Genomic DNA, 14,954 nt, shown 5'->3' with positions numbered 1-14,954 from the left:
TCTTAAGTCACTTCTCTTAATGGGCCTTGGGCATAGAGGAGCTGGGTGGCAGCACATGGACTTGATGCAGAACAGGAATAGCCAGTTTATAAGTCTTGGTGTTCATGATTAAGTAGCTGCTATCAGCTACATGCTGGATGGCAGGGAGTGAAAGCTCAGATGACAAGTTTGCTCCGAAGCCCACTGAATTCAGTCTTTATATCAGTGGGTGTTCAATCAGGGCCTTAGCAAAAATAGGTGGAGTTATACTAATTTGCATGGTTTCCTAATCCATTTTTGATATGAAATCTTACAGGATAAATTCTGGGCTCTGAAAAACCCTGGTATGGCTTCCACCTCTATTTTATAGAACTGTTAAAGCCTAGGTCTGCCATGGTAGTACACCATAGTTTAAAGGGTAACCTTGTACAAATTACCGAGTGTTAAGAGGTGACCAAAAGAGATGGCTTGATGTACATAAACCAGATAAGCAAATAATCCACTTTTCAAAGCACTACTCCACTTATGCTACAGTTGCTTACTTCCAAGGATGCTAAGCTCCATCTTCCAAGTATCAAATTGTCCTCTGTTGCTATTAAAGTTAAGGGTGTTAGTGTCTTGGTTTGGTACTCTTCACAGGGGAAGAAAACTGTCTTGTTCCAGCTCGCATCTACATTAGAAGCTAGAAGGAGAAAATATCTTTTTGCTAATATCCATGCAGAACTGATTCAGTGCTAGAAGGCAAGGTGGCTTATTGCTCACAAAGACATTGTGTGGCAATGGTAAAAATACTTAGATCGCTGACTGAGATCCAGGGGCTTTGAAGACTTCACAAATGCTAGAAATGGGATTTCTCACCAGCACAGGTGTGTTCTTTATTATTTATTTGAAGGACCTAATTCTAATCAGGGGTCCAACACTGCAAGGTAGGGCTGCAGGTGTATGTCTCTAAGCTGCAAGCCATGTAGGGCTGTGTTTTTGCTTATTTTAAATCGGCTGAGTGAGCTGAGGAGTACAGTAAATAAATTTTGCCACAGATGTGGTCATAGGGAGTCTAGAGAGTGGTTTCATTTTCCTGGCCCTCCTCCAATCTAGTCTTCTGGCCACAGGATAGCACAGCTTTTATAAATGCAGTAGCTGGAGAAAGAGGGACAGAGAGAGTGTGTGTGCACGCGCATGCGCATGCACATGTTGCTTAATTTCTGAACCAGGAGTCATCTACTCAGGGACTGTCTTTATAAATTTCATAGATTTCATAGACATTAGGGCTGGAAGGGTCCTCAGAAGATCATTAAGTTCAGCCCCCTGCTCCAGGGGCAGGAAGTCAGCTGGGGCCATAAGATCCCAGCAAGATACACTGAATGCCTACAAGAGAAATTTGGATGTTTAAGTGTACGAACCACCCCGGCGGCAGGCTATTCCAGACCTTGGGGGCTCAGACAGTGAAGAAATTCTTCCTTATGTCCAGCCTGAAATGGTTTTGCTGGAGTTCGTATGAAGGAACTTGGGATATTTAATTCATACCAACTAAGCCAGAGGTTTCAAACTCATTTGAGTTGGTGGGCTGGATATGGACTGCAGGATTTCTCATAAGAGCCAGCGCCCAGGGTTAACACTGCTGCTGTCATCTCTGCAGCTGTCAGTTTGTGTCCCTGGTATGGTGGCATTTACCAATTATGCCTCTGGGGACCACCTCCCAGGGGTTGAGTTTCACCCAGAGCAAGCCACCATGGGGAAAGGAAGGTGTTGGCATAGTTCTGTTGCGGCTGCCCTGGCCGACTGTGCTGACTGGCAATTTGAAAGTCTACATTCTGTGGCAAATGAGGCAACCCGGTTAACTTGATGCATCTCCCTGGGACAGCAGCTTCCCTAGAAGCAAACCCTACCACTTTGGTGCAAATTCCATGGCTGCTGCTTTGTCCTCCCCACCAGTTTCACACCCAGCACTGTGTACCTACCACCTGAAGCCCAGTAGACTTGTTCTGGTAGTGGGTCATCTGGATGATGAGAAGCCCTGTGAGCCCAGTGACCCACCACTGTGGGCTGGATCTAGCCTGTGCACCATTGCTTTGGCACCCCTGAACTAAACCATTCATATTAAACTATTTATGTTAATTAATTCTAGACACTTCAACATCATATCCACACAGGGGCTTAACTTCCAGGAAATGTAACATGCATTTTAGTGCAGCCTCTCCTGTGTAGAAAAAGGCTTCAGGAAATCCTGTCTGTTTGATGAATGTTAACTATTAAAGCACTGACTAGAAAGAGTGGTAAGAGCAAACTGCAATGCATAAGCTCAACTGTCTCAGTTAAACTTTAGTGTGTGTGTGGTTTTTATGATTTAAATTTCAAGACTGAATATATCAAATCCTGCACTCCAGGGAATGAATAAAATGCTGGCTTTTAACAGAAGTGAAATGAGAGAGGAATAATTCGAGTCTCCCTTTGATGTGGTTTCACTCTATGAAGTACCCAGTGGCTTACCAGATACCAGAGGAGGTTAAAAGAAAGCATGTTCTGGCAAATGTCTTGATAAATTATAGGCATTGGTTATGTTTAAAAACTTTTAAGTTTGTCTTCTTGTTAAGAAGGCCTAAGGATTTTCCCTTGTTGGCAAAGATGACTCCTGTTCTTTCTCTCTACCCCTAAGTCTCTCTGTTTATCCATCTGTTTATCTACCTAGACAGCAGCTTAACAGAGAAGGTAAAGGAGAAAGAAGCGTGTCCCTGTTTCCTAGGCTCCATATGGATTGGCTGCATTCATGGAAACCTTTGCCTATTCTGCAGAGACCCAGGCCCTATCTTTCAAGCACTGAGGCCATGGCAAGTGCCATCTCCTAAACCAGAGAATAATTAAGAAGCTATCAGTGGCTGCAACTTGGAAGCTAAGTCCTTTTGGGCCTGGCACAAGGGTTGACTGTGCCACACCTCTATTTTTATTAGGAAGCATTGCAGGCTGAGGTACGATATAAGATGTTTTCCACACAACCATTGGACCCTGTGCTTGCAGCCTGGCTGACTGAAGCATTTCCTTTGTCTCTCACTGCAGCTGCTGTAGTGGCTACTGACAGGGATCCAGCATAAGGGCAGACAGACAGAAGGACTTAGAGAAGGGAAAGAGAAGCTTTTTCAGCAGTCCAGCTTTTGTTCAATTGTGCAGAGTGTCACACCAGCCAGCAATATCAACCCAACACAAAAGTGGGGTAAAGAGTCCCTTTGAACATTCAATGTTAGGACATAGCCCCTCTCTGATGAGGGTTCGCCTAACTAGGCCACATCCTGGGATTTCCAATCAAAGTGTGGGTCTGCAAAAAGCCCCTTCTTGGGCCTAGTCCAGCTCAAATCTCCAGCCTTGATACCTTGTCCATCAAAGGAACAAGTGCTTGAAAGAGCAACCTCAGGACCTGCCTATCTCCAGAGGACTCAGAAGCTCTGGACCTGTTTCCTTCCTACTGGACATCACAGATGGATGGGTGGGTGTATGGAAAGACAAGTAGAAGGATATGGATCGGGGTATTTGCCCTGAGAAGGATTCCCAGTCTTTGTAAGGGTCTGATGTGGAGGGTTGATCTAGGAGACATGAAATCTACATGCCAGTGCTGCTTCTCTGAGAGAGGTCAATTTTGAGCTCCTGGCCCAGGTCAGGAAAAAGCAAGAGAAGCACTTTGAGTCTAGGAAACAGGATTCATGGGGCCAAAAGTGACTTCAGCACTTCACAAAACTCTCCCCATAATCAACTTCTAGATTTTAAGAGTCCATTTTCAACAGGATTTTTCCCCTCCATCTCATCTGAAAGTTTCATATGGGTTTTTGGAAAAAGAAAAAAGGACTTGATGAGATTTTCTTTCTTACAACTAAGAGATGGTGGGGTGGAGTGGGGACGAAGTGGATAGGTTTCAAAGTCACATAAATCAAAATTTTCAAAAGCACCTACGTAGCTTATTTATGGAGCCAGTGAGCTTTCTCACACAGACAAAACAGCAGATATTTTATCACTTTTCTTCCCCCTTCAAGAGTTGAGATACAGCCTTGCCGCAACTAAGTGCCTCTTTTCTGTGGTTAGGAGAAGCCCTGTAACAATATTAAACTCTCTTTTAGAAGAACCCTCTCAACTGAATAACTCACCCCTCATGTTTCAGTCTTCCTGAGTAATCATGGGATATGTTGGGACTTGTTTGAGCTAATGCTGCCTCATAAATGGACTGTATAAAGCAGTGGTGCAAATGTTGCTGTAGGTGGTTGTCCGAGTGCGGTAATGAAGGGAAGTGGTGGTTTCATCAGTAATCCAGCAGCTCTTGGCTGTCTTTGTTCACTTGTTCCTGCAATCTCAAAATTCAGCACTATTCTCTGGATGAAGGGAGAGCAATTTTTATTGCCTACAGCCTTGCTTCCATTTCCTTCCTTGGTTAAAATATCCAAAGATGGATAAGTGAAATCTTAGCTCCATTGAGCTCAATGGGAGTTTTGCCATTGACTTTCGCAATACCAGAATTTCACCCTAGTAAGTAAAATTTTAGGGAAAGCACAAGTAACAGATAATACCTTCTGTACCTACCTGAAATGGGTGTCATCAGGATTAATCATTCTTCACAGCAGGTTGAGCACTTTTTTGGTTTCAATGTGAAGAACACAAAATCATGACTACTGAAAACTGGTAAGGACAGACATAAATTTTCCTGTAGCATCTTTTGCCTGACAATAATCCACGAACTTTTTGTCCAGTCCTTAGAATGGCCAGTGCATTTTGGCTGAACAATGAGAAACATCAGGAATGTGCACACATAACAGGAGTCATACAGTTGCCTAAATACCTGGCATATGAGAGAGATGGGGGATTCCTGAGTGTAAAGGGTTAAATCTGACAGCTGGCTCCTCTAAGAAGGCTATTGATGTTCAAGGAATTTGAAAGTCAGCTAGCAGCAATGTTAACAGGCTGAATATGGGAGCGAGACAGCTGGTGCATATGGTACTAAGATGGAAGAGTTCTCAGTTCTTTGTGCAGTGTAATTCCAGGATATTCTAAAATGTAAAGACATTTTTGAGGCAATAAACTATAAAGAACAAAGAGTAGAGCAGAGGCTTCAATAAGGAAATCTGTGCAAATTAATATAGAATTAATATTAAAAATCAGTAATAATGTTATCAAATTAAAAAGATTTAGGAAGGTGTCCTCTCTGACCATAAAACCTTAATGCTCTGACCTTTATTCAAGCCCTCTACCCCAACCACATTCTCTCCTGCTCTTACAGTAAGATGCTCTACCCCAAATGTATTTCTTCTGAGTCTATGTGGCTTTGGAATCAACTTTTTTCTCTTTGTGTTTACTACAGGTCTCTGAGATTGACCTGTGCCAGCACTGCATTGTGGGTAGAGGAACCCATCTATTAACACTGCTTTGAGTTTTCGAATACTAAATTGCCAGGTGAGCGATGCTGAACCAAGACAAGTTTTAACTCCTTTTTCCTTAGCGCAGAAATATGCTAGAAACTCCCCCACTCCCTGGGTCAATACACAGCAAACAATATGCATATCAGAATGGCCAAATGTCAGGTCATGTACAAGAACAATAAATGAAGGCCATACAAGGGTATGAGAGATTCCCTCTACCATGACCACCAAGACTTGTTCAAAGTTGCTGCTGCTTTCCAGGACAACCAGCTGAACATGAGGGCCCAGTGCAATGCTGTGGCCAAAAAGGCTAAAGCTGGCCTTGGATATATGAAGAGGTGATTCTCAGGTAGAACGGAGGTTCTGTTACCTCTAGTGCAACCACTGCTGGGATAGTGTGCCAACTTCTGGCATTCACAGCTCAAGAGGGGGTTAGTAAATTGGAGAGTTCAGAGAAGTGCCCTTGGCAATACCTAAAGAACTGGAAAGCCTGCCTTAGATTCAAGGGCATCAGTCTAGTAACTTAACTGAGAAAAGGTAGACCTGTCACTCTGAGTTGACTGTAGTCTAAATGTACCACTATGAGGAACAGAAATTTGATAACACAGGATCCTTCAGTGGAGCAGACATAGCAATAGCTGATGGTGGAAGCTGAAATTAGACGCATTCCAATTAGAAATAAGGTGCAAGTGGGTGTTGCTTAGGATAACTCATGAAAGGTTCCAGTGGAGTTTTCATCATTGGAAGCTTTTAAATTAAGACCAGAAGCTTTTGCTAAAGCATGCACTCTAGTTCAAATAGGAATCAATACAGAGAAGTCCCCTGGCTTATACAGGAGGGCAAGCTACCTTATCACAAATCCCCCTTTTTCTGAGGAAGACAAAGATTTCATTTAAGTTCCTAATGGAAACCACTCTAAAATCTGGTACCGTGAAGCATATCAATCACTTTATTGAGTAATGTACACAATCAAAATACAGGACAGCAATGGTGACTCTATTGCTGGAAACAAGAAGCCAGTCTTATCTTTGCATTAACAATAGCATAATCATAATGATACAATGCTTTGTGAACTAAATTTTAGCAAATCCAGCTCTACAGTGGTACAAAGTCCTAAGCAGGTTTCTGTTTATTCAGGCTTAGGTAGCACAATAGATGCGTTCAATTGGATTTGTTCTTGCTTAGGGCTGGATTCAGGGTCACCTGGTTCTAGAACCATTCTAGCACTGACCTACAGTGTATCTTCCCTTCCCTGCTTAACCACCTTTGTTTCATCTATTTAGATAGCACAGAGCTCAAAATGATCTTTGTACCACACTTAGTGCCAATGGGCCCTGCCACTGGCTGGAGTTTGAAGATACTGCTGTAAAATAAGAGGAAAAAGAAAAAGGACAGAACTAACCTTCTGTAGTACAAAGCAGCAATTTGTTCCAGAAATAATTCTGTCTTCTGCTAGAGCCTCTTACTTTCACCTGGCATATTTGAACCAGGGGAAGAAGTAGCACAAAGTCAAACAGCTACTCCTTAATAACGGGGGCTGACAGGTGTGGATGTTCATACTTGGTGGATTCCTACCTGATTGTGAACCAAATGGCATTACCATGCACACAGATATGCAAAGCTTGGTTCAAGTAAGGAGATGGGCAAAACCATTTGTCCATAAAGGACTATGTCTTGTGAGGTGGTCTGAAGAATAGGAAGACTGAAGGCTCTTTGGTCTAAAGTAACATGTTTTTCCTTTCTAATTCCACAAGTGAGACAAATTCCTGGACTTTAGATAAGGATATCTGAGGGTAATTAGTTCTGGATTCCTCTCCTTTTATCCCTGCTTTGTCCAGTGATTTAGATAATTAATCTATTGATCACCCAGTAGATTGCAGATGTGTCTGTGTGTTGGGGTTTGTGTTATCTGGACAAATCATGTGGCCTGAAAATGGGCTCTCATGGATAGCTTTAATTCTCTAGGCCCTTGCCTACATTGCAAAGGTCTTCCAGCAGATTCATGTCAACCGGGTTGGGGGTGTGAAAAGATCACATCCTGTTTTCAGCATAATCATGCAGGCAACCCTCTCACCCCCATGTGGATTAGGTTCTGACAGCAGAAGGAGGTTTCTTTCAGCCAAGCTTCTGTCATTCTGAGCAGAGAATGCTCCTTTTGTGGGCAGAGCTGCATCTGCACCTAGGGGCCTGGCCGCTTTAATGTGGCCTCTGTAATCAAAACGGCAGCAGCCCTGTAACGTAGACACAGCCTCACACTTGAATGTTTGGTTCAGTAAGACATGCCACCATGGTATTTGCATGCAGTAGCATTGACAGTGCCTCAGGCTAATACCCACATCCCTCCCACACATAACTTATAGCATGCCTTCAGACAGACCAGAAAGGGGTTCTTCTCTATTACCAGCAGCATAGCAGAAGTCATTCTTTAAGAGGGATGTAAAATTGCAAGACTAAGAACTTGCAGTTGGACATGGTGCTTGCATAGGGAGCTATGTGGAAGAAGGGATGCAAGCACGTGTTTAAGATGCTTACAAGCAGATGGAAATGTTGGGTAGAGTTGAAGGGTGGATGTAGAGACAAGCACAGTGACATAGAGCTTTAAAGGGTATGAACAGTAGAAAGGGAGGGTGATCCAATCATGCAGACATGAGGAAGACAAGCTCTATCCTATATTGTAAGGTACAGTGGAATACCTCCTAATTACTGCATGCATGAATAGGGAGATTCCTCTTTGTGACATGTGAAAGATAAGCTCTTCACAATCCTTATTCCAAAAGGACTAATTCACAAGACAGAACTCCCCGTTGTTGTTGCTGCAATAAGAGGTGTCAGCCCCTCCTCCTTCCTCTGATGTTGACAAGGGCAACAACTAATAATTACAGAGTTTCAAACTCTAGCCTTTAAACATGCTTACTCAAGTTAAACAATAGCATCATGATGAAGCAGAAATAGCTGGGAAGACTTTTAAATCAGGGGTGGGCAAAATGAGGCCTGGGGGCCAGATGCGGCCTGCCAGGCCATTCTATCCGGCCCACGGGGCCACTAAAAAAATTTAGAAAATTAATATTAATCTGCTCTGGGCTGCCTGTCATGTGGCCCCTGATGGCTTGCCAAAATGCAGTAAGTAGCCCTCCACCTGAAATAATTGTCCGCCCCTGTTAAAAATGTTACTCTCCAAAGGAGGCTCATCAGTCCCTTTTAGCAAGAGTGCTTCTTCTGTATCAGGTTTCCTGGTCAGAATGAATACATGACTTGTTTTGAATTGTTTTGGAGGGCTTTCCTGTGTTAAAAAAAAAGAGAAATTATTTTAGAATATCCCTTAAACTCTTTGTTTAAAATTATACAAACATACAAGTCATTTGCTGGGAACTAGAAATAGCAGAGTGTATCTAAATGAAAATGCTCTAGTGTGTTGAATGGCCAAAAAAGTCAAAGGCCAACCCAAGGCAAACAGCTCTTCAGACTGGCATAATAAAAGCACATCAGCTGCTATGGCCAACAGCATGCAGCAGAGTAATATGGCTTATGTTGCTTCTGACCACCTCCAACTCCCCAACTTCAGTGATCAAGAACCAGTCTAGGACTGGGTGGATGGGAGGCAACCTTCAGCATAAATGTGGCTTCCACCTTTGGAGCCACAGCAAGATGTCTTCACTAGGCTGCCACTGCACTCCAGGTGTTTGTTTAATGATGCTCAGTAGCACCATGCAGGCAGTTCTGCAGGGGAAGTGAAGAGTGGCTTAACATTGTACATGGAATTGTTGGTGGCAAAATATGATGCATTGCTAGGTTCTCTAAATGCTGAGCAACAAGGGGGAGGGGAAGCAGCTTTCATAAAATAAACTTTCCTTCTCTCTCAGAATTTTAAAATTGTAAATGAGAGATCCCTTCCTGTCTCTTAGTTAGCAGTCCTTTTGTTGATCACCAGCACAAACACAATACATATTCTTTTGGTTCTTTCCGACTGTGCCCTTCCTTTACCAAAAGTAACTGACTCCGCTGGATATACAGTACCTTTGGGTCAGGTGTTGCAACAATGTCTGGATCCATGGGGCGCTAGGATTCACACAGACTTTCTTGTCCCCCTTCAATGCGAGTCTGAAATGTAAGGGGATCCTTTTAGTATTGCATAATATTGTTCCCAGGAAAGTCACTGAGCCAGAAGAGCAGTCCTCCAATAGTCTTCTGGGCTCCAGGCTTGTATGTAGCTGCAAGCTTCCCCCAACTTTAGCAACAAGCACAATTTCAGCATGCAGTGTCATGCGCTGTTGTTGACACCAAAAGCTGTCTTCATTTTAAGATTAACTCTCTAATTCAGGTGTTGCCTCTAACCTCCCTGCCATCAACACACACAACCCTTTCATCTGTGGTAGGTGGTGCTCTTAACTCAGGCTAGTTGGGGAAGGGAGAATAAATGAGCCCAGGTCCTGCTTTCAGTCCTGCTGCCAACCTACAGGGTTTGAAGTGAGAAGGCGGTTTGAATCTGGAGCTCTTCTGTGCCTTCCCCAAGACAGATGTTTCTTTTATGGGTTCTTGAGAGAGATTTCCATGGAGTGCCTCAGCTTATTGTAGGATTTGAAACACCTGCCATAGCAGCAGCAGGGGGGACCCAGTAACTTTCAGCAAAGGCATAGCCAAATTGTGGGCAAAAGCATACAGGGCATTGAACTACCTTGCTTTCAACGTGAGTGACCATTAATTAGCTCAAGGGTACAGCTCTGCAAATATACTCAGGTATACACCGAGAAGTTAGGTTTGGTTTTAAATGAATTAGTCTTTAATTTAGTTAAACCAGTGTAGATGTCAGCCACAGGGCAGCTGTCTGTTACTCATTTCCCTGTGTGCAGAATCCACCAAGAATGTAGATCTATTACAGCCCAGGATGACAGAATCTGGCAATTTTAGCTGAGGCAAGAAAGTGTGGCTGGCCCTGGATCAGCCCCTGATAGATAAGGTCCAACATATTTTAATGCACCTTTCCTTAATCTAGATGTAGCTGAGTGCGGGTCAAAGACAAGTTAGTCCAGTAACAGATATTATCATATTTTCTCACATACCACATCCCCCCCCAAAAACAAAACAAAACAAAACCCAAACAAAAAGCTGTGTCTGCTGGTTACAAGCAAAAGTTAAAGCAAAATCTGCACACGACCTCACAGGAAGCAGGATAATGAGCAGGCCAAAATCCCTAGCTGCTGCTACTCTGTTGCTACAAGGAAACACCTCTTTCTCCATTCTGCCTTTCAAAAACAAGGTGCATATTTTATTCTGGGGTGTGTTGCATGTGAGAAAATACAGTACCCTGCCCTGTTTTTTTGTAAGGCAAAAAGAAGCAGTTCATACTACTCTAAGGGGAAGTTCTTCCTCTTCTGGTCAAGACAAGGTATGCATAAATGGAGACAGTAGGTTGTCTAAACTCCTCATGTAACTAAATGGTGGGAAGAGAACTTCTTTGCAGAAGCTGATATAATTGGTCTCTGGGCTTTCCACTTACATTATCTCCTTCCTTCTGCAATGAATCCCTGGAGGCATCACATTGATGGAAAGTATGCTTGTAACTCTGATGATATTTGAGGTCTCTTTGAGGCACTTGCATCTGTGGTAAGTGAGAAGGCTTTCCAAAGGCAGACCTGTGTCCAAAAGCATTGAACAAAACATTCACTTTGTCTGTGTGAACTCCCCTCCTATTCAAAAAAAAAAAAAAAGCAAAACCAAGCCCTCCAAACGCACCATAGTAAAACCCACCGTTCTCCACCACTAAAAGTGTGTGTGGGGCGGAAGGTTGAGCGGGAGAAAAGCGTTATAAAAGTAAGTAATGAAAGTAATTTTATGCAGGGCTGGGTGGATGCATGGTATTCCAAAGAGGCGCAGTAGCTGACTCAGGTGCTATCAGTCATACTACTAGGACTTTTACCTAGTTAGCTTAAATGTAAGCTAGTCAACACTTTGATCTTGCACTCTCCATGGGGGTGCAGAAAACCACCTGCAGGGTATAATTTAAAGGACTGGAGGGCAGAGACTTTAAAAGGCAGAAGAAACTGTGAAGGTTTCCTTCACTCCAGATATGATGCTCCTGTAAATAACAAAAGGAAGATCTAGAGACAGAGAAAGCAGGCTTGGAAGGGAGTTAAAATTGGGGTTGACCATGCAAATGCACAGCCTAAATCCATGTGAATTAGTCTCTGAAGTGCTTAAGGGCATTTGAAAGCAGGGCTTGGGTACTTTCAACATCGTTAATCAGCAGTTCCTAAATCCCTTAGCTGCTTTTAAAATTCTTTCCTACAAACTGGCTCCATTTTTTAACTTCAGTTCTTCTGAGTTGAATTCCTTGTATAATATTTCTTTCTGCTATATTAGACATTTCCTATGTTAAATTATTTAAAGCTTTACTACACGGAAGGTTGTAACATCTTGGTTAAGCTTATCTTATTTTCAATAGTAAAAATTTTCATTTTAGTGGCTAAAGTACCTAAACACCTTCGTCCTATTACACTTATTTTTCATGGTGTTTTAAGTTACTTTTGAAGCTGGAGGTATTTAGAATTTTACCTGGTGTTATCTATTAGTTCTATGTTATACAGAATGACAAAATAAGCTATTATTGGTTTAAGTGTAATTATTTTACAGCAGCAAATCGTTTTTCAGTCTTGGGTGCATCTATACTTGTTGATTTAAAGTGTATTAAGGGCATGGGTCTACACATGTACGCCCTTAATGTGTCTTAACGCATGTGTAGATATGCTAAGGAACATTTATGCTGTGTATGTCAACTGACCCGGGACTAACTTTAACGTGGTGTGTGGACTGACTTAGGACTAATGTGCCTTAGTGCGTGCACATGTAGACACATGCCTAAATCGCCTTACTGCGCATTAAGTTTAGCACGCATAAAAGCATGTGTAGACATGCCCTTAGTGTAGTAGTCACAGAGTATAAAAGGTAATCCCAAGAAAAAAGAAGGAATCTGATTCCACACTTCTGATTCTACAAGGACCTATGAGCACATTTAACTTTATGAAGAGTATGTCGTGCCTTTGACCTCAATAGGACTATTTGCAATGCAGAAAAACAGACAGGGAATTCTCTTTTGCAGGATCAGAACCAATATTGCTGATGCCTCAATGTTGCTTTAAGTGTATAAGACCCCTGGTAGATGTTTAACCAGACATTTAATGGTTAATTAGTTAAGAAGTAACCCAGTCGCATGTTCAATTAATGGTGCAGTGGGAATAAGCCACAAAGCTATTACACAAAATATGTGTACTATGTGGCTGGTTCCATTTGTGCCTTAAATTGAAAGTGTGGCCTTCATCAGAACATCTGCCAGGAACCAAAAAGGCTATTTAGACTATCAGTCTTTCAACAAAGTAACTTTTCCTAGTGTTACTAAAGACTCAAGTTTTCTTGATTAAATCCAGTTGACTTCGACAGTAGTAAGGATCAATCTTGAACTCTGTGTTTAGTGTTGTTTGGCAAACAATCAAACATGGAGGACAAGTATTATGGTGGTGTAATGACAACACACACTTTTATTACGCAGTTGATAATAAAAGTGGAAGTGAAGCTTTGACATGTTTCCTAGATTAGAAGAGTGCTCCTTGTCCAACATCTCTCCCAGCTACGTGGTTAGTCCAATAAAAGATATGACTTTTCCTCTTGACCTATGTGATCTTCCAGATTTTCTTCACCTGAGTAAAGGCTTAGCCTTTTAAATTTCTTGTTCAGAACAAGTAATTTATACAACTCTTTTTAACAAGAAACAAATTCAATCAGAATTGATGGAAATTTTATAAGGGTTTAGGCAAACAAGTTTAATACTGTTTTATGCAGTACAGAGAAAAAGACAGATCAGTATAGCTAAGCCAAAATTGTCCAATAGTCACTCCTTGACTAGAGCTACCTAATGAAAGAAGAAAATTATGATGAGGGGGCTGAGAATTAAATATCAATTCTGGCTCCCCACATGAAGAACTACAAAATTTTTTGAATTTTAGTCATTTTAGAATACTGTTTGGATTATAATTTCAAGGCAGCTAATATTTTAAGTCAGGTCATTAAAACAATTTAGTGTCATATGCCTCATTGGCATTTAATGTTTCAAAGGAAGTCCGTGTCATACCTGGTAAGGAAAAAATATTAAAATGAGAAATATTGTAAATGGTTGGACCATTATGTACTTTACCATGTGAGCACACATAACACTTGCTGTTTTGCAGAGTACATTAACACGACATAACGTAAAAATATAATGTAATAAATAAAGACTTTAATCCTGCAAACATAGACCGACATTATATCCAGGTACTGCTTTGATGCCATCCACAAGCTGGAACATAGATAGAACCCTCCATGGGTATAAGAACTGGTCTGCCCTGGGCAGCTTGAAGAATTTGGGCTGAAACAACATGGGGAGGTCTATAGTATATGGGTCAAAGAGTGCTGGGGCTTATCTCTGGATTTGCAGGGAGTGGGGTGGGGAGAATGAAGAAAATCCTTCAAAAGCAAATCATTCAACAATTTCCAAAGTGCAGAAAAAACATGAGAAGTCACTCACCCTCCAGGACAATCTGGTTCTTGACAAGCAGAGCTATTACCAGCACTGTAGCTAGGCTCTTCATCTTGGCTTCTCTTAGCTGCTGTAAGCAATTGCAGTCTGAATGGCTCTTTTTATTTCTCTCCAAAAAGGGAACTGAACTTGGAGTTTTGGAAATCCCGAACAAGATGAAATCAAACTTTTCTATTATACAGAGTCAGTTTCTTTTCTCAAGAGGAAGTAATGCTAGACAGTAAGCATATCCAAAATTCTGCTTCATTGCATCTCTGTTCAACAACAGTCTGCCCACCCCAACTGTTGCCCCTAGAGCAGTACCATGGGGTCTGTATCTGGCTGCTGCTGCCACGAGCCATGTGAGGGGACTACTTCTGCAGCCAGGGTGCAGACACTGCAGGGTGGGGATGCAATTCTGGCCTGCCTACTAAGTTGGTGTCTTGGCTTGGCGCTTCATTTGCACTACTAGGGAATGAAGGGCAGTGAACCAGCTCAGACTACAATTAAGCCCCAATCCTGGGATTAGTCACATGTGTTTGGACAGAACAGGGGCTTCAGCCAGTTCATGAGGAAAGGAAGCTGGACAATGGGCTTTCTCAACTCAGATCACCCAGGTGGTGGCCCCTTAGACATTTCCCCATGCCCATCTGTTGGATTTGTGCAGATACAGAGAAGTTGCAGATGGGGGTGGGAGGTGGGGAAGATCTATATTGGTTCTTCCACCTTTGCTTGGTAATACTGCACCAAAGCGGAACGTGAGGGTCCACTGTGGAAAATACCATGAGAAAAGTCTTCAGTGGGTGAAAGATGATTAAAGATACCCTAGAGAGTACAAAGTGGCTGTAGATTTCATAGACTTTAGGGGCTGGAAGGGACCTCATGAGATCATTGAATCCAGCCCACCTGCCACAGGCAGGAAGTCTTCAGGGATCAGATGATCCCAGCCAGATATCAGATGATCCCAGCCCCAAATGCCTTTTGAATGAGTCCAGAGTAGGTGCTTACACCACCTCTGGGTGGAGTCTGTTTCAGACCTT

The 14,954-nt window shown here is 42.4% G+C and overlaps 1 protein-coding gene across 1 annotated transcript; it reads right to left on the bottom strand.

Annotated features, from left to right (window-relative positions):
* Positions 1 to 6,295: 6,295 nt before the first annotated feature.
* LOC149870820 (permeability factor 2-like) lies at positions 6,296 to 13,994 on the bottom strand. Its single transcript, XM_090034758.1, has 4 exons — positions 13,924 to 13,994; positions 10,864 to 10,999; positions 9,384 to 9,467; positions 6,296 to 8,649 (listed from the first exon to the last, which is right to left on the bottom strand). The coding sequence occupies exons 1-4, from the start codon at positions 13,985 to 13,987 to the stop codon at positions 8,604 to 8,606; spliced, it is 330 nt and encodes a 109-aa protein (XP_089890884.1). The 5' UTR covers positions 13,988 to 13,994; the 3' UTR covers positions 6,296 to 8,603.
* Positions 13,995 to 14,954: the final 960 nt, after the last annotated feature.

Source organism: Crocodylus siamensis, chromosome 2 (genome assembly GCF_052110815.1).
Source record: "Crocodylus siamensis isolate JL-2025a chromosome 2, ASM5211081v1, whole genome shotgun sequence".
NCBI classification, from domain to species: domain Eukaryota; kingdom Metazoa; phylum Chordata; order Crocodylia; family Crocodylidae; genus Crocodylus; species Crocodylus siamensis.
Note: the sequence above shows the minus strand (reverse complement) of the source record. Positions and strands in the feature narration are given on the sequence as shown.

Coding starts and splice junctions, on each gene's coding strand:
- LOC149870820 (XM_090034758.1), bottom strand. CDS start 13,987: ATGAAGAGCCTAGCTACAGTGCTGGTAATAGCTCTGCTTGTCAAGAAC. Junction 9,468..10,863: donor TGCAGAAGGAAGGAGATAAT/GTAAGTGGAAAG, acceptor CTTACATTTCAG/ACTCGCATTGAAGGGGGACA. Junction 8,650..9,383: donor TTGCAACACCTGACCCAAAG/GTACTGTATATC, acceptor TTTTTAACACAG/GAAAGCCCTCCAAAACAATT.